The following is a 25,354-nucleotide window of genomic DNA, read 5'->3' as shown; positions in this document are numbered from 1 at the left end:
TTTATTTTTTGACAAATTATTGAAACATCTACGTAAGTGTTCTCAAGACACAGCTAAGGGCTCCTGCTGCAGTCATACAGGATGTAAAAAACAGAAGAAGAAATGTGAGTCAAAGTCATGCAAAGAAACAAATAGCTATATTCTCAGCACGGTAGCTGTTCCTCTTTACTTGGTTTTATCAAATCTGACAGTCTGACTGCACAGTCATACCAGTTTGAATGAAACGAAGATGAAGGTAATTTTTACCTTTTGTTTCATCTGTTTAGAGCTACATTTGAAAGGCTGGAACATCATTAATTTTAATCTGAATTCCAACTTGTCATTATTTTCTTTATCACAGCACTGCATTGTAATAGTGTTTTTGATTGTTTGACATTGATTCTTTTTATTTATCTAAAAGGCTTTGATTTGTCCTATTGTTTAAATGTCCTATACGAATAAACTTGCCCTGGTTTTCTCATTATAATTAACACAACTGCCTTTTACCTTGTTCCTTAAAATTGTGACCACTATGTGGCCTACTCAGCTCAGATCACTTGGGGTCATTTTTTTCCATGTTAGTTTTGTTTTACTTTTTTTTTGTGTGTGTGACATTTGTTTTTTCTTGCTTTCTGTTTTTATGGGAAGCACTTCTTTGTTGCCTTTGCTGTGTTTGTACAATTTTCTGTAAACAAACATTGACCAAATCCATGAGCTGTAACAAATATTTCTTGACATTAGGCTTTATCTGACTGATGTTTCATGAGCAAACTTCACTGTAAGTATTTTTTGTCACAAGAAATTAAAAAACTATGCTTTAACTGACACATTAGGGAATGATATTTATCTTCTCTGTGAACGAAAATAGCAACGCTTTCCTTCATCACAGAACTGTTTTTTCCATCATGATATTGTGTTTTAGCTCACTTATATCCAATCTCTAATGAATTGAAAAATTAGGAGGAAGACTGATTGGATCAATCCTTTTGATGATGCCAATCAGACCGATTGAGTTGTTAATAATGCAAATCTAATGTACACAGAGGATGCAACTAACCTCAGTCCACCAGTTTGGAAGAGCTTAATGAGTCCCAGCACAAATCTTTTATCTAAGCTTTAATTAAGTTTATCTGTACTAAAAAAGTGTTTTAAGAACTTAAACCCATTCATGTCTATAAAAAGCAAACTAATCTCTTAGTGGGTATGTGCACAAACACCAAAGCACTGTTTGCTCTTGACGTAAAACTAACGTTGCAGAGTTCACCAAAGATTGCCAGAGGTTACCAGAGGGTTGTTGTTTTCTTCCAGGGTTAATTGGTGCCAAAAGGTTGAGGCTAAGCTGATGCTACAAGACCTCCAGACCTTTTCCTGCATCCTTACACCACACACCGCACTCAGCACAACACAGGCCAACCGGGACTCTGACCATGCACCCAAGCAGCCGGTGGACGTAGCAGAGGAGCAGGAAGACAGAGAGTGAAGGCGGACCGCCACGATACGCCTGTAAATAATCAATCAGACCGTTGAGCTCAGGCGTTAAATCACCGCAGGCGCATGCAGCACTCATGAGCTCTAAATCTGTTCTGCGGGTTGGGCTGAGCGGCAGCTGAATGACTGTTGATGTATGTGTGTCGTTGTATGAGCATATTTACTGAACGGGCAGATATGTCGAGAATAAATCAAACTTTATTCAGAGGCTGAATCATGAGAACAACTGCAGAAGAGCCCACGCGTCGAGCTTTACCTCAAGTTGAACCAAATATAAAACACAACACAAAGTAATTAGCTGTGTGATATGTAACGGATGACTGTACATTGAAGATAAAAACACAGAGTTAGAGAGAAGCAATCTAAGATGCTCCATCAAGCTGTTTGCCTAATGAAACGAGACATTAACCCTGCCTGACCCAGCTGATGACCCTAATTTGTAATCAGTTTACTTGCAAAGACTTTCAGCTTGTTTATATTGCTTTGGTGTGGTGCTCTGAACGTGAAGGCTGGAAGTGCTGAGTGCACAGAAACCAAACTAATGAGTCAGTTACACTCCTGTTCAGTTGAGAAAGACGTTGCTCTCACCTTGTAGATATGATAAACAGAGATGCAGCAAGTACTTTGATGAGTCTAAAAATTTAACATGTTTTAGTCAGAAACAATGCCGCCTTTGTGTTGGACACACTGCGTGAGGTGTATGCAGTTGTGCAATGTGGAATAATTATCAGCTCAGGTCAATAATCAGCAATAATCATGTGTTTTTCTTTAAGGTAAGGTGTATAAAGTGAAGCAAATTGACTTCTTATATTTGCAAATTTAGATGTTCATTAGCTTTAAACTCTAAGTTTTTTCTAAGACCCAAATGTTTTTATGTACTTCATTTTATCTGTCTGCAAAAGAAAATGTATACTTTGAAAATGTCAGCACTCAGTCAGACTCAGTGTAATTAATATAAAAAGCTAAACTATCTCAGAGAGCAGGCTAATCAATATCCTCTTTTCATCCTCTTCTGCTAGTCTCCATCACTTAAAAATGATGTGAAACCACATCATTTTCAGCAGCCTTGAGAATAATACCTGAAATGACTGAACCTCCACACTAACTCCCTTTTCCTCACGCAAATTATCACTGGTGACATGCAGAGCCTCAGGTTGTAATTAGACGTTCTCTGCTGAGCTCCATGTGTGGGGGAGTGGGAGTGTTAGTTAGTGGACGAAAGCCCATTCAGATGTCATTAATCCTGCATTTCTGTGTGGCCGGAGCGCGACAACAACTGTCTGCCACATTCCCCAGCTGCCCCCCGCCCACCTCACACAGCAAACTGGCTTAATAAATACTCCTGCTAAACATGGAGCAACTCGGCCTCACGCAGAGGTGGAAAAGAATCGGAAACTAACGAGCGGCGACAATGACCCAAGGGCTCTTCTTTCGAGTTAACAAACACAGCAGGGAGACGTTCTCTAAAGTCAAACACTCAGGAGTGAGAAAAGCTGCAGTGGACAGTATCAACAGGAAACAGCTGCTTCAGAAACAAACAAAACAGTCTTCACAAACACTGTGGTTAACGTATTCTAGCTGCAGGAGCAGCTTCACAACTGATGTTTGCGCAACCATCTGAGACCAGCTGGACTTTCCGATAAATACTCAGCTTTTTCTTTTTGTGTGTGATTTTTGTTTGTGTTTGTACCAAAATTGGAACATAACTTGATCATCATTGAAGTTTGACTGAAAATCTATGTAATTTTTTTTTTTACCCCAATGCTGTGCTGAAAGTATATGCAGTGATGATTTTCAACTTCACATCTGCTCCCTAGGGGATGGACCTTTATGATTTTTTTTTGTTTTATTCATTCTTTTACAATGGAACATTTCAACTTTTAGTTATAGTTATGAGAAATGAAGAAAATACCGAGACCCAGCATATTTCCTGTAGTTCACTTGTAATAAAGTTGGGTTTAACCACAAATGGCTTCCATTTAGGAATTTTATACCTTGAGAAAATCAAAATATATGAGAACTGGGAAGAATTTTCTGCATAAAAAGCCTACTAATCTACTGAGAATAACACAGCATAGCTAAAACCAATGTACACCTTTTGTCAATACTCCATCAGTATCGTGGAAGTAAATTCTTTCAATTACAGAATAAAATTCCTCTAGCTCGGTAGAAGGATGGATTTCAAATTCCTATTAAGTTATCATATTACCCTTCCCAGACTGATATTGAGCAACAATTGCTTCTCTGAGATCACTAATGTTGTCTTTCTGACTTGGCCTGGCATTAAAACATGCACATATCATGACAGCAAACTACTAGTGTTTTAGGAGCATCTCACAAGCAGCAGCTTGTTTCTGCTTTCCAAGATTAAACCCCACACTGATGGTGTATTTAGCTGTATGGTGTTTATACACTGCCTGGCCAAAATAAAAGTCGCCACCTGGATTTAACTAAGCAAATTGGTACAAGCCTCCTATTGGATAAGTACTGCATGGGCGATTATCTTTCAGCTGGCAACAAGTTATTTAACCCCAGCTGATGCAATGAGTAACTCCTCATTTCTTAAACAACCATGGCAAAAAACACATCCTGTGGTCGTGGAAAAGACGTTAGTCTGTTTAAGAAGGGTCAAATCATTGGCATGCATCAAGCAGAGAAAACATCTAAGGAGATTGCAGAAACTACTAGCACTGGGTTACGAACTGTCCAACGCATCATTAAAAACTGGAAGGAAGGTGGGGAACCATCATCTTCCAGGAAGAAATGTGGTCGGAAAAAAATTCTGAATGATCGTGATCGACGATTACTTAAACGTTTGGTCAAATCAAATCGAAGAAAAACAACAGTAGAACTCAAGAATATGTTTAATTGTGAACGCCAAAGCATTTCCACACGCACAATGCGAAGGGAACTCAAGGGGTTGGGATTGAACAGCTGTGTAGCCGTAAGAAAACCTCTAATCAGTAAGGCTAACCAGAAAAAAAGGCTTCAGTTTGCTAGGGAGCATAAAGATTGGACTCTGGAGGAATGGAAGAGGGTCATGTGGTCTGATGAGTCCAGATTTACCCTGTTCCAGAGTGATGGGTGCATCAGGGTAAGAAGAGAGGCTGGTGAAGTGATGCACCCATCATGCCTAGTGCCTACTGTACAAGCCTGTGGGGGCAGTGCTATGATCTGGGGTTGCTGCAGTTGGTCAGGTTTAGGTTCAGCAACATTGTGTGCCCAAAGAATGAGGTCAGCTGACTACCTGAATATACTGAATGACCAGGTTATTCCATCAATGGATTTTGTCTTCCCAAATGGAACGGGCATATTCCAAGATGACAATGCCAGGATTCATCGGGCTCAAATTGTGAAAGAGTGGTTCAGGGAGCATGAGACATCTTTTTCACACATGGATTGGCCACCACAGAGTCCAGACCTTAACCCCATTGAGAATCTTTGGGATGTGCTGGAGAAGGCTTTGCGCAGTGGTCAGACTCTCCCATCATCAATACAAGATCTTGGTGAAAAATTAATGCAACACTGGATGGAAATAAATCTTGTGACACTGCAGAAGCTTATTGAAACAATGCCACAGCGAATGCGGGCTGTAATCAAAGCTAAAGGCGGCCCAACAAAATATTAGAGAGTGTGACCATTTTTTGGTGGCGACTTTTTTTTTGGCCAGGCAGTGTATTTGACATTATTTTGTTTTATTTTTGAAAATTACAAATAATGTGAAGTTTGTTGTGGGTATTCCTTAATTCGAGGTTTAGATTTAAATAATTTTAGAACCTATAAAGACCAGATTATTTTTAATACATCCTCAAGCATAAAACCCATAGAACCAAAGAAGGCTGTAATTATTTTTACAATTTCTGTATTGTTGTTCTTTCTTCTAAAACATGAACATTGTGTTTTGATGGAAACAGAACTTTCTACCACAAAACCTTTTTTGGTTCTCATCAGTAAACATAAAATGGGAATGTAACACATGTTGAAGATTGTGTATTTATATTTAACTGTTAAACAAGTCCATTATAACAATTATCAAATTTGGTCAACTACTGAGAACAACATGAGGTTATAATCCTCTCAGTCAGCTTCCTTATGATAAAAAAAAGATGTACTTCCCCACAGAAGCAGTGTTGAGAAGCTGCAGAGATAAAAAAAAAAACAAACAAAAAAACTGAAACACTCAAACAACAAAAAGTCTTGTGGTTGTAACTTGGCACCGTCGGTGATGCTCAAGAGTCCAGATTCCTGCAGTGTGACACTGAATGCTGCGATGTTGTTACCCTGTGTGTGCCCAGATTTTCAGTCCATCAAAGGGACAATACGTGAAGATCTGCAGACAGCACAACAGCCACAGATCCACACTGAGAGCCACAGCAGTTTCCTCTGTCACTGTTTGTAATATTTACAGCTCTGTACACTGAAAAAAAGGATCTGTTCTGCAGAAAAACTAAGATACAACTCCGGTGATTGTGAAACAGCTGCGTTTCTGCAAACGTCTTTTCAATGCGCTGTTTCCGTTGATTGAATTCAACTTGACTAAAAAATGTGATTCCTACGGCCTCCGAAGTCAACAAAGACAAAGTAAATGAAATAAAAAAGTTGAGGATAGATAAGATTACACAGTATACTTAAGTAGGATTTACAAGAAGTTCTTCCCTAGCCCCCCATGAAGTTCTTGTTCTTTTTCTGTTCCGACAAAGCAACAACGAGTAATGCCACACACAAAAATTTAACTCAAATACGTGAAGAGCTAAATAGTTTCCCATGAAATCATCACAACTATGTGGCATTGTTTACATTCCGTCCACAGCAGCTAAAACTGAATTTTCTTCCATTTTCATTTGTCTATTCTTACATTTGATTGGTTTCTAGAGGGGAGTGTCAGCGGTGGCGGCAGTAAGACGGGGCAGGGGTGTTCTAAAGCCTTGTTCGGTGATGCAGTTGTAAAAAGGAAGAAGGGTGAGTTGTGCTGCGGCACAGCGAGTTGTAGGCACAGGGGGTGGCTGTGAGGAGGTGGGAGGTGAGGCGGTGAGCGGCATCGTGGATCATTGGGGATTTTAAGTTGAGAGCTTGACCCTCACAGGTAGATCTCTCTCTTGGAGGTCTGGCCAGTGGGGGTGGTGGCAGAGTGGTACTCCGCTGCCTGGCTCAGTGGGATCTCCTCGAGGCCACAGTCTTTGCCAGATGAGTCTCCGCTCCCAGGGTAGGCACTGCTGTAAGGGGTCATGAACCTCATGCTGGCCACTTTGGAGCTGCTGCCACCAGCGCCACCACCCGTCCCACGTTCCTCCGTCACCATGGGCTTTGGGCTGCCGTTGGCCATCTGGTGCTCCTGTCCGTCCATTTCCTGGTAAGGCACGAAGGTGGAGAGCTTGGGGGCATTCTTGGAGACCTTACGGTTGGGGGAAGGCTGGCCAGGCATCCAGCAGGAGTCAGAGTGGCCAAACTCGGTGCACTCACGTGTGCAATTACCGGTCATTGCCACGTCTGGAAGGGGCCTGAGGTCTGCAGTAAGACACAAAAAAGAGAGCGGTATAAGGATGAGCTACTTAGAAAATTTGGCAAACAGTGGTTGCATGAGATGGAGATGAAGCTTGTATGTGTGTATGCTGAACAAGAAGAAACGGATTGTAAACGTACTGCAGTGTTACCACTGCACTGGTGGTAGGATCCGAGAGCACCCAAATTATATTGCTCATATACTATCAAGGCATAGTGATAGTTTTAGCAATATTCAAAATATTTTTTTTAACCTACTGCTTGACAGAAAACAGACCCTTCTTCCTAGTCATGAATGTTGGCCTTTTACGTTTTGCAAGAAAATGTGCAATAAATGTTTCTTCTGTGTATAAACAAAGATAAGGACACTTTCAAAGTTCAATGTTGGTGAGAGCACTGATGAAAATATTATCCTTTTTCCACACTAAGCTCAAACCGTTTGAAGGAAATCAGCTAAATTCATGGTTGTTTTTCATGTCACTAATAGTTCATAAAGTGCCAGGAATGTTGTTTCATTTAATGCTCAGAGATGGAGACCTTGTGAAACTGGCTGCTGAGCATGAAACAGGATCACCTGCCTGTTTCAGAAGGCAAACAACCTCAGGTTTAATGCAATGTTAATAATGTTACTCAGGAAACTAATTAATGTAAAAAAAACAACAACAGTACAAAAACTGATTATGGTTTGATTTGTTTTTACAGTGTTGTATATTTTAAACTTTAAACTGAATTCTCCAGTTTACACGTTTTTTTATTCTTATTTCCTGAGCTTTAGGAATCCCTTAGGCAGACAGAAAGTGACAGACAGCTAGGCTAAGTTTGCATTAAAAAAAAACATCACAGCTCAGAACAGAAAAAGGTCAGAGATGGAAGCAGAAATATCAATGCGTATGCAGAGAGTAACCTTTCTTCTGTGCGTGACATTAGATCATTCTTTGATACTCCAGGCTAGATACTTGCATGGTGAAGGAATGGGAAGTGGGTGCAGAGAGGAGGCAGGAGGGAGTGCTGGTCCGCTTGGGGAATGCTGCTGATTTCTCAAAATACCGGCCGCTTCATGTATAATTGACATTCATTGCCTAGATTTTGCTAAAGGAGCTACAGTCGGCTTTTCTGTCTGTTTGCCGGTTGACATGTCCGTTCTAATCCAGGGGAGTGGTGAGTGGCCGACACTCCCCTCCCTTCATTCTCACGGCTGCTGCTGGCTCAGATTTGGGCTTTTAAGCACTTCCCATGCAAAAACAAGTTGCTTGCAGAAACTGTTAAGTCATGTGCGAGCGACTGCTTAGTTCAGTGCGCCTGCTTAATAGGTGCTCAGCCTCTGAATGTCATGTCAGCATGAGTCACACGCAATTCTGAGAGGACCAGATGTAACCCAGCAACAGGTGGGTTCAGCAGGACCGTATCCTGCGGGAAAAACCCGGGTTTGTAACTTTTAGAGGCTGTTGCACCACTTCCAGAATCAGTTCTTCACATGTGTGCAACCTCAAATCAAACAAATATTGGTCCTGTTCTCAAATATCTTCAGCAGCTCATCAATGGGAGAATGGATCTTCTTAGTAAAGAGAAGTTCATTTTTAGCTAACAGGAAGCATGCGTTTGTGAGACGGCCACCCACATGACCACGTAGGATGGGCATCAGCCAATGAAAAGCGGCCCCTTTGGTAAGGTCCATAATTCAGCACAGTGAGTGACTTTTTATTTTCATCACAAATGCTTATGTGTCTCTGTACAGCTAGCTTTGCTAACATCACGTCAACAAAGCTTACCTTTCTTTGAGCTTCTTTTCTAAGTGACGAAAAAAGTTAGACATAGTCCAAATCGTCTGTGAAACCGAAGCGTTGCTGAATTAGCTGTCGCCATCAGATTTCTTATGATTTATGCAGTGACGATTGACGATTAGACAGACTTCTTCTGCCGCTCAAAGAAAACCACTGTGTATGTCTTGGAGCGTTGCGTGCGAGTAAAGGGTGGGCAGGGGGTATTGGAGTAACAGAAACACGTTATTGCTTGGATTTTAATCGGTGCGTTTCCCATCCAGTGAAAACATACATGTTAACAAATAAACTGGACAGTATGCTATAAGTTTAGTAATATTTCCACAGTTGCGGTCTTGACTGGCGCCCAAGACCGAGACAAGACTGAGACCAAATGCGGTCAAGTCCGAGACCAAGACCGGTCTCGAGCACTGCAACACTGTTTAGACTTATCTATATCCTATCACTAACCTTCTGACTTCTTTTGCCATATATTGTGTTCCTCCACCAACTGATGTGAATGTGTAAAATCTGATGTGCTCGAGTGTTTGAAACTGCAACACAGGGATGTGTTGATTTAATCAAAGACTAGTCCAATAGTGGTCGTGTTTCTCTTAATTAAACACAAGAACTAACTGATCACAACCTTAGATAAAGCTGATTCTAATGCCTGATAGTAGGGAAGGGTTTGGGCAGTGTGGGCCGGAGTCACTATGAGAGATCAATACTGGTCTTTCTGTAGCACTGCTTGGGCATTCTGCATCAACTGCAGTGGATTTCACGTAAACTGATTAGATTCCGCTGACTCGGCTGTTGTCAGCTTATTATTGTTCCTTTATTGCCTCTGAATTAAATTCAGAATTTAACTTAATGGGCTTAAACTACTTTAAAGTATGTTATCCTGCCTTTGTAGAGTGGCAGCTGTTAATTTTCTAACTGAGGAATTCCCATCAGCTTCATGTTAAATTATGGAAGTACACCACACTGGGACAAGTCTTCAAAGAAATGGCCAAAGAGGATTTTCAGTACGGCACAGAAATCAAAGTTGGCTTTATTTTACATATGAGAGGTCACTTGGGATTTTGGAGATTATCTTTGACCCTCACCAAAGCTAAATGTTCAGCATAACAGTGTTCTTCCGAGTATATGACGCCTTTTATATTTGTGGTCTCGTTCTCTTAGGGACACTTCAAATATTTTTTGGCTCAACAACCCCTGAAGCTCTGAAAGTAGTCAAATTATCTCAAGGTTGTTCCTGCCAAAAAACTAGTGCTGGGCGTTTCAGATTAATGTCTGGCATTTATCAAGTCTCTATTTGTGCTGTTCGGCATAGAAAAATATAGAGTACAGGGACATCACAGCTTGGAGTGGGATTATGAGGAACAGAATGTAGGTCTTGGTTACATTTTTATCAGCTCAAAATTTTGCCAAAGCATTTAGATTATTTACAGAGAGACAAGTCAACTGTAATTAACACACAGGCACCACATTTTTAACATATGGTCCCACTGTTCTGAACCAACAAGTCCACGTCTGTAAATTTAGACATCACACAATTATAGTATGCACAAGTTGCCTGCATTAACTCAATTCACATGACTTGAGTCAAATCAGACTTCAGTATTGTTATTATGGCTTTAGACTTGACTTGAAAAATGATACTTGTGAATTGGCTTGGAGTTTTACACCAATGATTTGAGACGTAAATTGGACTTGAACCTGTTTACTTGAAAAAAACTTGATATTCTGCCCAGTTTAAAACTGATATTATTGAAAAGGTGTGCACCATTATATATATATATATATATATATATATATATATATATATATATATATATATATATATATATATATATATATATACAGTATATATGTACATATATATATACAGATTATTATTTTTTTTTACATAGCTCACAACAAATCTGCTCCAAACTAATTTGTATCTTTGAAGACATTTGCATCGGTAAATTGTATTGAGAATAAAAAGGGAGTTTACTGTGGTCAGTCCATTAAGTCTGAACCTGGTGTTCTGCTTTTGTATTTTCCACAGAATGTTTACTCTCTTACAAATAATGTCATTGTGATAATATTTTGTCCAATCAGTCTTTCCATTCACTCATGCAGTTCTACTTATCTGTGGTAGGGTCATGTAAGCTAAAAGGTCCTGGCTGGATCCATATGAATGCCTCTTGCCTCCCAGATTGTTCTTTGTTTGCTCCTCTAGTCAAATCTATATCTCACTCTCATACACAAGGGTTGAAGAACCATCATGATTGTGGACATAGCATCCATCTGTCCATCCTGCCATCACTTGTGAGCAAGATAACACAATTTCTAAACTGCTCCATTCAAACTTATTCCAATTAGATTGGAGCCAGATTTGGAAAACTGTGTGCAAGTAAATCAAGAATGTTTCTGCTAGCTATTTTCAACTTGTGTGAGATGCTCATATGCTCTGACTACATTCCCTTCATCAGCAGTGTAGGCACTCTACCACTCTGTCTGACCAAGTTGGGCAAAAACTAAACTGCAAACACTCTGTCTTCATTCTTGCTTTACGTTCTAGAGAACCAACTAACCTGTTCACATGGACTCAATGTTCAGGATATGTTTCAGGTTTTCAGTCACTTAATTTTAAGTGGAAAAAGTGCATGTTTTTTTTTAATGTTTTATAGGCTCTAAAGGCCCTTTTTTGAGCGTGGTCAGACAGAAAAGTGGGTTGTGAGAGAATTTTTTGTGATGACAAAAGGCTGTTTTAGAAATTTGGAAGATCAAGCTAACGAGAAAACGTGATGGATTATAATATGTTTAAAAGTCGTCATTGACAAGATTTGTCAACCTCCCAGAGCTGTTTTGGCTACAGGGTGGACTGGAGATCAGAATGATTTTTGCTCTACACTGCACATTTAGGTTTGTAGGCGTGATGATGACAACTGCAGTTAACAATCCAAACTCCCCAGGGCAACAAACATCACAAAACACTTATCAGCTTAAAAAGTTCCCCTGAAGGAGCAACTATGCTTCTCCACCCATGCCAAGGCTTTCAACTTTCTTCTCTGCAGTCTGGGAAGTTTTAAAAGTTCTGGGGTAACCCCTGGAGGACAAGACACTTTACAGTTTTGCCTACTCTCCACAGCACCCGAACCTGGCAATGATGCTTTCACAAAACTCAAATGCCAAATTCAAGGTTGCCACTATTAGTATGGTCTTTTTTAAAATGGAGTAGCCCTCCAGAGTTTTTTTTTTCTTTTTTTTTCTTTTTAACTCACCTTATCAATACTGCTGAGCTGCAGTTAACCTCAGGGACCCTCACTCACCCTGCTGGCCTCTCTCTCTCTGTGCATAATACACTCCGCTACCTTGGTCACCATTTTCTGGTCAAACTAATTAGATTTCAGAGTCTCCGCTTGGGAAGATGTCAGTGGTATGAAATGGAAATAATTTCCAGATGAGTATCTGACATTTTACGCTGTCGACTAGAGTAAAGAGCCAAGGCGGATTGGCTCTCTCATCCTTCTCCTCTTCTTCCTCCTCTTTTCCGCTCCATCACTTTATTCGCAGAGATATGCTAAATCCTCAAGCTTCCCCTCTCGCTGCTCAATCCGTGGTGATAAATGGAAGCGAATGTACACAAAAGAGAGGTTCTCTTCTCTCGCTTCTGCTTGAAGTGTTAATGTGTTTAATTACTTTGAAGCTGGGTTTTCTGCATAAATATATGTGTGTATGTATGAGAGAGCGAGACTGTGTTGCATCAAATTCTACAGGAAAACCTTCAATTAAAGCCTTTTCTCTGTCTATGACAATGGCTTCAATTTATCTTACAGGAACAATAGAGGACTGAGAGGAGGTGTAGCTCCTCTGAACGCTGAAAGACATGCAGGAGAAAGACGCGCTACAGCTTCCTCTGCTGCAATCAGTGCCCACACACCTTCGCTTTTAGAAGTTCAGTGGCTTAGACTCATTTCCTGAGGGCTATAACTACTATGTTCTGGAAAAACTAAATATAGAATATATGGCCTTTTGATTCTTGATGTGCAAATAAAGTTGAAAACAGTGTCTTTTGATTTTTACCCAGTTATTTGCAGGGGCCATTAGACATGATTGTCAGCAACTATGTGGTTTAACAAGTCTTAAAATATGCTGTTTGTTAGGCTTGGTTAGGATGAAAAAATAAGCAAGACTTTTTTTTTTTTCTTTTTTATTGTTTTTACAACAGAAATAATACAATTAAGAATCTGTCCTAACCTCCAAACATTAATAACAAAATATTTGTGAGCTGGCACTTCTCATTACTGGATTTGAGTTTAGTTGAGCATGATATATTGGTTTTTATCTTGCAAGCACAGTTCATTCTTTGTTTGTGCCATTTGATGATATTTTTTATTGTTTGCTTTGGTGAGTTAACACATTCTGATTTATATTTTATAGCATGAACAACAATTTACTTTCCTTAAATGAAAAGCTAGAGTCTGCACCTCACAGATTTAAATAGAATAGAATAGAGTAGAATAGAAGAGAATAGAATATACTTTCTTCATCCCTAAGGGGAAATTGCTTATTTGTTGACAAGCTACTCCATCTGGGGTGTGAAAATCGTGCCACTTAATTTCTTAATCCAGGCTAATGTTATGTTCCATACCTCGGTGACGGTGACATCTCATATTCAAGTTATACTGTGATCACAGTGCAACTGAGTAAACCAGCAACATTTGCAAGTGTCCTTGTTCCTTGTGCTGCTACTCCTCGACATCGAAAGGAGTCAGTTAAGATAGCTCAGACATTTATTCTGGATGCCGGCTGGACGCCTTCCTCAGGAGGTGTTCTAGGCACGTTGGAGGCCCAAAGGATGATCCAGGACACAGGGAGAGGGAAGTCCGAGCATCTCTGCTGAAACTCATGCCCTTGCAACCCGTTTCTTGATAAGGATATAGTGACTAGTAAGAGCTGCTTTAATATGTCACCTTTGTAGACTTTAGGTCAGCATGTTCACCAACGGCTGTAGGTCTGATGCATTTGCATGCATGATACATGAGATGTAATATCCCACCAAATACTGCATCAAGGCAGCCTCAGCCTTTTGCAAATATGATAACGTCTTGCAATGCATATGTAGTACCAAACTACTATAATGCTATCTCAAGGCACTCCACAACATTATGTGCAAAGACCATATAATCTGAAGTAAATTATATTTAGTCACAGGATTTTAATTCAAACATAGTCAAGTGGAAAATTAATTTGTGTACAACTGTTTCATTTTAGCAGCGTGAGACTGTACCTGTATTCTTGTCTTTGGCAATATCACTTTTTTTTTACCCGACATAGAGGGTTAAGAAGAGTAGATGAAAGAGAATGGTTGTCGTTTTTTTCTGTTCAAAGAATGCAGACTCATTGAATGGCTAACATTAGATTTAATGATTTCCCTCTTGGCAGAAAAGTTATATTGGTTTGGTGCCAGATTTGTAGACGTTTGGTCTGTGAAGGTGTTAAGAGTGCTTGACAGACATAAAACAGCATTAAATTTTCTTTACTTTGACTACATGTTTTGTTCCCAGTCTATACATTTCCACTGACAGTTCATCATCACTTTGAATACATATCTGAACTAGGAGGGATTGAACTATCCTCCCAGCAGAACATCATTAGATTCAGATGATATTGCTCCTGGAAGACATTATTCACCATACATAGCAGATACTTTTTCATGAAAACAATACTAAAGCTCTATTTAGAGTTGGTGTGTGGGTTTTTTATGTAAGAGACAGACTGCTGTAAACCCAAATCTGTATTCAGTGTCACACACACTGGCTCAGTTCACTGATGCTTGAACAACACACACTAGCTCCTGTCTTTGGTGTTCTTTCCCCCAGCAGGTCTGTGTGATCCTGGCATATCAGTGTGTTCTGTACTCCATGTTCCCATAAAGATTTTACAATCATCAGAATAAAAAGCTTTTCTACAACCATCTCCCAACCTTCCCTCAAAATGCAATGATAGTAGCAAAAGCACAGGCGTCACATAAACCTCCTCAGGATAATGTGTTTTATCTCTTACAAATGGACACATTAGCTGACACTTTGACAATGGTTGAAATGTTTCTTTCACTGTCATTGCCATGAAATTCTATGCAGAAGCGTGTAATGCCTGTTGGCAGGTTATAGCTAGCTGAAACTGGACCACCTACTCCCAGGATACAACTATAAACCCGGGCTATAAATTTATCTTATTTTTTGGAAATGGCCAACTTACATGATAAGTGAAAATTTGTCAAATATTATTTTATCTTAAGAAATGCAAATCCAATGCAGAGACGGCAATGTTGATAGGCGTTTATAGGTAGGTTTACCTTTACATTAAGGAACGTAAGGTTAAGGAACCAAAGAGTTTTCAGTTCTTAACCAGGTCTCGTTCTAGAGCCAGTTTAGGAGATGACTAACTCAAGGAAGCAACAGATGTAGCCCATGTCCTCAGTACTTCTGTGTTTTGACTTTAGAAACTCTGACTCCAGTTGTAGTCCATACCTGGAGAATCTCTGCCAAACTCCAGGATGGTCTATGCTTAAAACACTTATGGAAACTGGGACTTTTTCTTGAACTTCTTTTATTTTAAAACCACACTTTTTCAATCCTCTAAACCATGTGTCAAATTTAATGCCATGAGCTAAAAGCAGCCCTCCATATCTATTTCTCTGGCCCTATAGATCTCAGAAGACCACATTAAAGAAGATGAACTAGAGCAAGCGCTTGTACCAGTTTGATCGAAAGCCAGCTATTGTCCTCTTCTTGTGAATTTTTACTGATAAATGATACATTGTTAGACTTCCACAGCTGCGCGAACCAAAAGCTGTCACTTCATCATCCTTAAAGGCCTGATCCATTCCCAGAGGCTTGGTCAACCCCCATCCGCCTCACTCTTCCCCTCCCTCCTTGTGGTTCAGTATCTCTTCCCTCTCTCTGACCCCCCAGTCTGGCTCCATGCGGAAACCTTGCCGGCTCTAATTAAACTTTGGGCAGATTAGAACTTTGCCTTGTCAGTCTTTATTCATGCTTAAACAAGTTATTACTTTTTGAGAAATTAAATTAGCCGGCAATTAATTAATCGACACAGAGCTGGGAATGAGGACGAAGAGCGAGGGGGGTGGGGGTTGATGCAGCGGTGGCTGGGAGGTGAGGGGAGATGAAAGTGGAGAAAAAATAGACAGAAAAATTGGGGGGGGAAGAAGGTTTTGGCAGAAAATGAAGGAAAAGGAGGCACAGATTTATCTCAGAGATGGAGGGAAAGAAAAAGGAGGATATTAGATATTTAAATGTCAGCCGTTCTTTCACTAATTAGCAGGAGAGAGCAGCAAAGATGAAAATCTTTTTTTTTGTTCAAACATTAACATTTGATGCTTTCAGAAGTCCACCCCTCCTTCCATGCCTCATGCAGAAAGGTTATTAGACAGACAACCACTCCACCCCCTCCCTTGTTTTCCAAATCCAAAATTAATTCACCCCTGACTCCCTCTGAAGGCAGAACAGAAAACAAACAGGCTTAAAAAGTGCAAGAAAAGATGTTGTGCTTTCTCTTTGCTTTCTGGGTCGTCCTTTTTTTTGTTTCAGCTCCGCAGGGTTTTCTCTTTATGTCCTCCTTTGTGACATGAACGGATTGAAAGACATGTTTAAAATGACTCTTCCCCCTATCAGACAGACTTCTCTGCTCCCTGCAAGGTATAAGTCCATTTCCTGCTTCAATTCCGAAACGCACCTGCAGTACAAATGAAAAGAAAAGTCTTCCTCTGTTCTTCTCTTCAGCTGATATATTTACCTTTCTCTAATCCCCAAAAATAAATATATACATTTCCAGTAATATCAAAAACATATCGTCTTGCAAAATAAAACAAGTTTAGAATTTTCAAACAAACTCTCCTGAATTTAAGATTTTCTCGATTTCCTCATTCTTTATCAAATTTTAAAACTTGTAGTTGTACAGCCTGATGGAGATGGTTTGAGGGACAGTTTAGTTCTTGCACAATCAGCGTCTTTGTTCAGGTTTTAACCTAAAAGTTTGATCAGATTTCCTTAGTTCCTGCAGAAATCCGTATCAGCTCAGGTACTGAGGATGTTCAATGAGAAACCATGCAAAGAACTAAAGAGGATGATCATTCCTTTTTCTAACAGAGGATGATAACTGAAAATCAATAAACATCTTTGTGCTTTATTAGATACATATCAAAGTACCTTCTATATTTCTTTATTTTATAATGATACCACCACAAACTTTGATGTTTGTTGGGGTTGATCAGTTAGATCAACACACATTAGCTGCATAATTGTGAAGTAAAAAAATGATGCAAGCCTTTCATAGATTTGCAAAATAGCATGAGTACATGGAAATGCTTTGATGTGAATCATTCCAGTGTTGCTCAAACAGCATTTTTAAATTTTGTTATCCTGTTTTATGGTGCAGGTTCAAGTCTTCTGCATCCTCTTGTAGGGTTTTTCCTCATTTCCTCTATACTTGATCATCATTTTCAACCTCACTGACAAAAAGCATCCCAGCAGCATAAAACTGCTAGCACATTGTTTTGTTTTGTTTTTTCTTCAGATGGTTGTTTATTGAGGATGTTTTTGCAGTATTGTCCACCACTTAGACCACCAGAGTACTCTCTTTTCCTTTCAGTAGTTACTTTCTTTTTGCCACTCCTACAACCAGTGTGAAGTGTGTGTGGAGTGCACAACTACAAGTTGGCCTGTCAACAGATTCTTTGACAGAATTGAGCTTAGGTTGAAGAGTTCTCTTTGGTTGAAGAGTTCTCTTCTACCAAATGATGGACTGATCAGCAGTCTACCTCCTAACATGTTAATCACACTTTTCCATGAAGGAAGGATTTATCAGTGCCTAATGATGTACAACTTTAAACTCCATATATTGCTTTAACCCTGACTTTTTCTCCACAGCTTTATCCTTGGATCATCAGGTATATTTACAGAAGCTGAGTGTTAACAAATATTCTGTAACAACCCTCTGAATGGGACTAAATCTTGTGATGCTGCAAATCTAATGTCACATACTATTACCCAAAAAGTTTAAAGTGAGTGATGAAATCTTGTAATTTATGTTTTATGACTGTTTTGGTATGGGAATATTTTACCATTCATGAATATCAACACATTTAGCCAAAACCCTAAACACTGCATCACCCTGGGAAGCTTGGTAACTGAAACAGAACTGATAATCCAGTGTTGATGTTTTACCAGAAGCCGAGCACAATGCAATAGTGTTGACACCTCTAGAGAAGAAGAAGAAGAAAAAAAAAACACCTTTTTTTCTTTTCTCTTTTTGATTAATAAACAGTCCACAAATCTGTAACATTTCATGGAAAGAGTTTAAAACAAAAAAAATCTTCAGGGTGAGCTCACAGAATAACCAGTGTTTTGATTTGCAGCGTTTTGTGTTTTGAAAGCGTTGCCCAAAAAAAGAAGAGAAAGCGAATGCAATGAAAAGTGCCTGAAGCTAAATCAAGTACAATAACACAGCAGCTTCTGCCGGCCATAAATATTTGACCACTTCACCCAGCTGAGAGCAAGAAGAGAGGGAGGATCACTGAGTGAAGCAAAGAGAGAGGTCATTAAAGATGCAGAGGAACATGGTTTGTATTTGCTTTGAATGCACAAACTGACCTGAATATACAAACTTTCTCCAGGCCGCATCACATCTGCATCTGTTTAAAGAGAAAACCTGCGCTGGCCTTTTCTCAACTACAGTAAATGGGTCTCAGTTTTATCTTTTTATGATAATTCTCTGTCAGAAAATAACTGCTGATTTATTAAGGTCTCCTTTTTGCTATCTTCCTAGATAAATCACCCACCTTTCTAACCACTGGATAAGTTTTTTTTTTTTTTTTTTTTTCCCCTAATATTTTATTTTAATTTATATAATCAGCCCAATCGCGGCAAAATTTAATTAGTAGTGGGTTTATTTTGTCCCATCTGACATAGATCTGGCTGCATCCAGGAGGGTAAGACAGGGATAGGCTTTTCTTTTATGAATGAGAATGCAGGTGAAAACTTGATAAAATATTGCTGGAGGTAAATGTGTAAACACAGCAATCTCCAGGGTTTGGAGACAAAAAAAAAATATAATAAAAAGATGAAGGTTTCAGAAATCAGTTTTTGCAGTTTGTGTTAATGCAACGGCAAGGCAAAAAAAAAAAAAAAAGACATCAACCATGACCTTAAACAAGCAACTGAAAGTGCTCTTCAATGCAGTAATTGCTTTAAAACTATTTTAAAACAACGTGAAAACCATCATTCTACAGTGGGAAAGATTTTTCACAGATAGAAAATATTTAATTTTGTTAGTTTAGATAGTTTCAAATCTTCTCTAGAGTGATTACTTCAACAGCTAAGACCCTCTGGCTGAGTAAAACTTTGGTCTAAGCTGCACCAACTTGGTCATTGTTCACAAATAACAACACATCTACAATATGGCTTAAAAACTGTGTCAATTAAAAAGTCTATTTGCATATAAACTGCAATCTGAATAAAAGTAGTGCCTGTGAGGTATCTGATGTCTCAAACATATCTGTTTGATGACTTCACTGTTTAGATCAACATCCAACCTCCACTTTTACTGGAAATCATCAGTGGATGCTCTCCTACCCAGTCAATTTAAAAACTGAAATCTAGTCTATCTTTTTTATTTATTTATTTTTTTTAATACTGGGAGCAAATCAGTCTTTTAGCTGATTAAACAGATTTGCATTCTGACTGAATTCAGATTTTGTCTTGAAGCGTCCTGGCTTCAAAACAAAATTGTATTTCTAAAGCTGTTCTATAATAATGGAATATGATTAATAAATTGCTTTAATCTTTGTATGCAACATGTCATATAATTACACAATTTCCCCCTGTTAATCAGTACTAATCCACCTCTGATCAGACAGAAATACATTATTATTTTTGCAAAAGGGCTCAAAATTAATCAAGCATCCATGCAAAGGGAGAGCTCGCGCTGCGGAGCTGTGAAATGTGATCATATCTGAAAGGAACGATGCACAAAACAACTGTAAAAAGCCCACAATTGTTTAAAAGAAAATAGATTTTTTTCCTTTTATGTTCCCACTGAGAGTAAGAGACGTGACTCTCTTGTGAATCAGCTGTCAAAATGGACTTCCAGAGCTGTCAGCGCTGTTTTCCATGCATCAAACAGCCCCTAATGTTGTAGGTTTAAAGTGTTCCTGTTTACGCCTGTCTCTTGAAGTTAACTCACACAGTCGCTCATCACGCAGCAAAGCCAAGACAGTAAACCAAACTGAGTGACCCGCCCCCGTAAATAACATCAACCAACCGGGAAAAGGAGAGAGAAAAATCTGAGGAACCTGCAGATCACATCTGAGAGAAGACCGAATTAGCGACGAGGTGAAATGAATCTACACGAACAGAGAAACCAGTCAATTATTAATAGTCTACAGAAAAAGAAAAAAAAAAAACGTGTGTGTGTGTGAGCACACACACACTCACACTTCCACCCCTGTGGAATCAGCCCACTATGAAGGAAAAATTCAATTATCCTACAAAAGTGAATAAATTTACTGCATCGTAGGCCCCCGGCTGTAGCTGGGCTGGCCTTTTCCCAGGATGCACTGTGGTGGTACAGGGGTGGGGGGTGTTGAGGCTTATTAACGGGACCTCAAAGTTTTTTGGCTCTGTCACAGAGAACATAAACTAAAATCTGGTTTTACTCAGAGGTAATCATGTTATGCATAAAACAATCCCAGTTGTAAAATAAACCAATGGACACAATTTAAACAAATTTAAAATGTTTCAAAAAAGACTTTCTAATGTTTTTCTTTTTTTATAGAAGTCTTTCAGAGGATATTTTAATTAATGTATTACATTTCCTGCATACCACTAGATGTTATCCATTTGAGGTGTAAATTTCCGCTCTTCGGTATGGGATATTAATAACTTACACATAGCATGTAAATACAGATGGTTTCAACTGTTCAACTTATATTTCCTATGTAGAGAGCTCAGTGGCTCAGTGTTTTGTAGCAAAGGATTTTGTCTGTTTTAAGTTCAGTATATGATTTGACAATAAAAAAGATTTACAGAAAATGTACCTCAAAATTCAGACTGTGCAATTCTTCTACATATCAACATTAAAGTCTATAAAGAAATATGGCTGGTCTAAAAGAGTAAAAGTCTCTGTTTTATTATTAATGTGACTGCACAATTTAGATTTACAAAGCTGCATCTGAATGAACAAAAAGATTTCTGGAATAATGGCTTTGGGAAGAGAGGACCAAAGTTGAGATTTCTTCTATGCTGAAGTCATTTCTACTGCTGCCCGTTTGGCATTTTTCTACCTTTGCACTCCAGATTGTGAATAATGTTAGATTCAAGACATAGCATTTACTTCTTGGTCTCCCTGTTATGCTATGTTCACAGAAAAATATAAGTTTTATATGCTCCACAAGATCTTAAAGGAACTTTGGAGAAAATACTGAGCTACACCTTGCACAACTGCAATGTTGTGAGTAAATGTGTGTGCAAATAGATGGCATGCCATGTAAAAAAGAAAAAACAAAAAACAAAACTGGAAAAGCTTAGTAGAAATGAAGTCCATTTAATATATGCCAACATCTGTGGGCTGAAATGTCAAGTGGTCAGTCCTCACCAGGAAAGCCTTTTAGGTTCACAGGTTCAGGGATAGACAATCAAAAATCCAACCACCCATACGACCTTCCACTGCGAGGTAACAGTGGATCCAGAGGAAAGTAAAGTCTACAGGAAAAACAATGTAAGAGTTTCAGGAATTGAAAGCACAACAAAAATGGGTGCAGCCAGACATGCTGGAGTAGAACAAATAAAATTTTAAAAGCAAGTATGAAAATTGTTGTTGGTAGAGTTGCCAGTCTGAAGAGAGAAGGCCCCTTGCCCACTGTGAGTAACAACCTATTCCTCGGTTACACCCTCCATTTGTTACCAGGCTGGAAGTAAACATTTTATCTCGGCTGTATAAATTCCCAAGTGAAGCTTCAGCACCTCTTCACGGACATATCCATCAGCTTTCAGAGTGCTTGTTTCTTTTCTCCCTGTTTTTCAGCGGCAGGTTTTCATGTTTCCTCACCGATCGTTTCTATCTTTCTGAGCTGATTGCACGTTGGGCGTGACGACTGTCAGCGGCTCTGCTCCGATCCGTATCCCGTTTGATCCGACAGCGAGACTGTACCAGCAGCTGATTGATGCCTTTCTCGTGGCTCAGTGATGCTACAGACAGATTGATGCTGACACGTATGACTGGCCGCATGGAACAACATGTGGCAGGCGCGTCGAAAAACACTGTGTTGTGTTTAGGTGCATCGGCTCGCCCCCATCTCAGGGGAAATTTGAGCTCATTTGAGCTACAAGAAGAGGCAATTTCATTCTGCTGAAGACTGAGTGGACAGAATTGGTTATTAGCACTCACTTATTTATTTTCTGTTCGTTACCTTTGCACAAATATTATATAACAGAAGGAGAAATGGGACAGACTGGAAGGTAAAGAGGGCATCCTCCATTTCCACAATGGAGGGAAATGAGAAACAGAAGTTTTTACTTCTTGCTATTTACTCGTAAATTCAGCTGACTCTGGAGATTCACAACAATTTCCTCGACGTGAAAGAAAAATAGCTCGTATCTTTCATGTTCAGGGATCTGACTCTTTAAATTGAAAAAAGGGAGACTGACATCAGATTTTGAGGCATTCTCTGCAGTGTGAACATTCATTTTCCCTCCTAAGAAAGAAATCAAGCAAGGCAGATTTTTCTTTCTGTCGTCCCTACTCAGAAACCTAAAAGTGAAAAGTCCTCAAACAGAAGTTGAGTCAGTCACTGCGAATCCAGGCTGCAGCTCACTGATGTTGTTCTCTGGAGGAAAACTGCCTCAGCAGCTTGACTTCACGGGGAGAAACTGGTTCAGTGCTGCAGCTGGTGGAAAAAGGAGCAACTCTGGAGCTACACGAAACAAATCTGGGTAACCGAGTTACGAACGCTTCCTAGGAGCAAGACCTTCATTGAGCTGACATGACAAAGTACTTTACAATATAACACAAAGAAAAGTGAAAATGTACAGAGACAAACTGAAAAATGCATAAAATAGATTTATAGATGTGGATAAAGTAGGTCCTGGGCTACTTTTTAAAGTTTACTTATGCTTTTTTTGCTTGTCTCTAGAGCTTAACAGAGTTTCGTCAGGGGTATTTAATGTCAATTAACACAAATGTTACATTTTGCTACAGGAATCTCAGCCTATAACACAATGTAATGAATTGGATACTGTCTTCAGTTTGCTGATAGAACAGGAAAGTACTCTTAGTACCATAACATTTTGCAAATTGAAATTACAAAAAGAAATTTGCTTAAAGGAAACTCACATTTTTCGGCTGTATGAAAAGAGATGTCTTTTGGAAAACTGCAATGGAAACAGGTTTTTTTTTTTTTTTACATCACATGAGTCATGGGATCAACAGCTGGATGTTACCACTGGCAAAAACAAAAAAGTGCTAGGAGGATGATGTTATTTTTTTCTTTATTTTATTTATTTTTTCTTCGCTCAATGTGGAGCTGCATCCATGAGAGCTCTCACAGCATCATTCAGGTCAGAAAAGGTTGTGTATTGTTCAAAATTGTTGAATCCATAGTTCTTCTGCAAAATTGCCAAACTACATTTCCTTCAAAGTGCCTCAAATATAGACGCTCACAATTACAAGGGGCTTTTTGCTTCAAAGCCTCAAAAACATGATGACGTTTCTACTGAGCACCAGGGCTGTCGCTGAATTATGCTTATATCCCATGTAACAGTTTACATCCGTCACTGCCATGATTTGGAATGTGTTAACAAGATTTTTTTTTTTTTTAACATTAGCAGAAAATAGACAAAGATTTGCACACATTTGTAAAAGGAAACACATCTGGTGACCAAGTTCAGCAGTGATCCAATTTGGACGTAAGGTGGCACGAATCTAAAATATTTATGGGTCTTTAAATGAATCTATAACATCTAGACTTCATTGTTGTTACCGGTCAGAATGTGGACATGCATCCAGATTAAACTATTGCTTTTGAAATGAAGGTAAAAGGTTGTCATTTGGTGAAAATTAAATCCTACTCTGATTTCCTCCCATCCACTAGCACCAAATGCCTCAGCAGATAGTTGCAGAATAGAGAACTGTGGTTTCAAACACAACCACACACCAAAGCAAAACTAAGACACAAATCCATCCATCCATCCATACCCAGAACTCAATAAGAGCGTGACAAAGATTGGATGAAGTGATGACTCCAGCAACACTTGAATAACAGAGGAACCAATTGCATTAGCAGCCCAAGATGTTTACATACCTAAAAGCATTTAGGATGAACTTTCCAGGCTTATCATCAGTTGGATGTGCCTGGAAAACCTCCAAATGGGACTTTATGAGGACACATCTTGACCAGATGCCTGAACGGTCCAATCTGGAGCTGCATAGTATATTGAATTTCATGAATCACTTCAGTCTCAATATCCTCATGCTGCAATAATGACGAGCTCAGCTGCAACAATTGGCATAAGTTCTCAATTGTGTCTCAGGTGCTACGTCTTCAAATGCTGTTTTCTAATGACCAATTCTGTCAGTCGAATGTACTGTTACTGCAGTGGCCACATCTGAGTAGGCAGAGCTCTATATCATCCAGGGTAGCTTCACTCTTAGTTCCTACTGAATGTTGGAGCTCTTCACCTTATTTCAAAGCACAAGTCTGGCTATCAATGAGGGAAACTCATTCCTGAATCTCACATCAAAAAATTTGTTTATTTATCCAGTTCACATATAATATTGTTTTAGAAGCGACAGCAACAAGCAGCTAGGTATCTGAATAGTGTTTCCTTTCACAAGACAAAATTATCATACCATGTAGAAGCAATGGAGAAAACCAGTATGTGTATGTAATATAAGATTCAAAGTAGAGATTAAAATAAATACAATAAAATCCAAATTGAATCAATGAAGATTTAGATTTTTAACACCAACAAATCTCATAAACCTCACTTCAATGACAATAAATATTTCTTGAACATTTTTTTCTTAATTACAGCTGCATAAACATGACTGAGGAACAATGTTTGTCTTTTTTAAACTATTTTCTCCAACGGTTTTCCTTCCACTCATTTTCAAATTCCATTTCCTCTCGCTTTTTCGTCTTTCATCTTTTGTCCTTCCTGGTCTTTGTTCACCTCTACCTGCATCTCTCTGAGTCTGAGCTTTTTTCTCTGTCAGTCCGTCTTTGTTCTTTCTCTCACCAGCTTCTTCACCCAACAGGGGGTTTGAGGGACCAGACCCGCTGACATCAAAGTTCACTTTTTCTGTCAGTCTGCGCATGTTGTATAAAATAATAAGGTGAAAAAAATCAGTAAAAATAATAAAAAAATAAAAATAAAACAACATAGATGGTCAGAGAGTCAGATCTACAGGTCAAGTTTGGAGGAAAGTCCTTTGTGTGGTCAAGTAAAAGCTGCAAACAGCATTGAAATGAAATGATGATGGAAGTTTGAAATTAAATGATATCTAGTGTGGACTGAAATGAAAGTGTCAGAGATGGAGGAAAATAAGTAATGAATACAAGT

General features: G+C 39.1%; 1 protein-coding gene across 4 annotated transcripts in view; it reads right to left on the bottom strand.

Annotated features, from left to right (window-relative positions):
• Positions 1-890: 890 nt before the first annotated feature.
• The window catches only part of LOC122837344 (protocadherin-1-like), a 184,111-nt gene continuing 159,647 nt past the window's right edge, over positions 891-25,354 (bottom strand). For all 4 annotated transcript variants that reach the window (XM_044127640.1, XM_044127642.1, XM_044127638.1 and 1 more), the window contains one exon: positions 891-6,972. In XM_044127640.1, coding sequence (XP_043983575.1) covers positions 6,545-6,972 — 428 coding nt within the window. In that variant the 3' untranslated portion in view covers positions 891-6,544. The remainder of the gene's footprint in view (positions 6,973-25,354) is intronic.

This window comes from Gambusia affinis, linkage group LG09 (genome assembly GCF_019740435.1).
Source record: "Gambusia affinis linkage group LG09, SWU_Gaff_1.0, whole genome shotgun sequence".
NCBI lineage: Eukaryota > Metazoa > Chordata > Actinopteri > Cyprinodontiformes > Poeciliidae > Gambusia > Gambusia affinis.
Note: the sequence above shows the minus strand (reverse complement) of the source record. Positions and strands in the feature narration are given on the sequence as shown.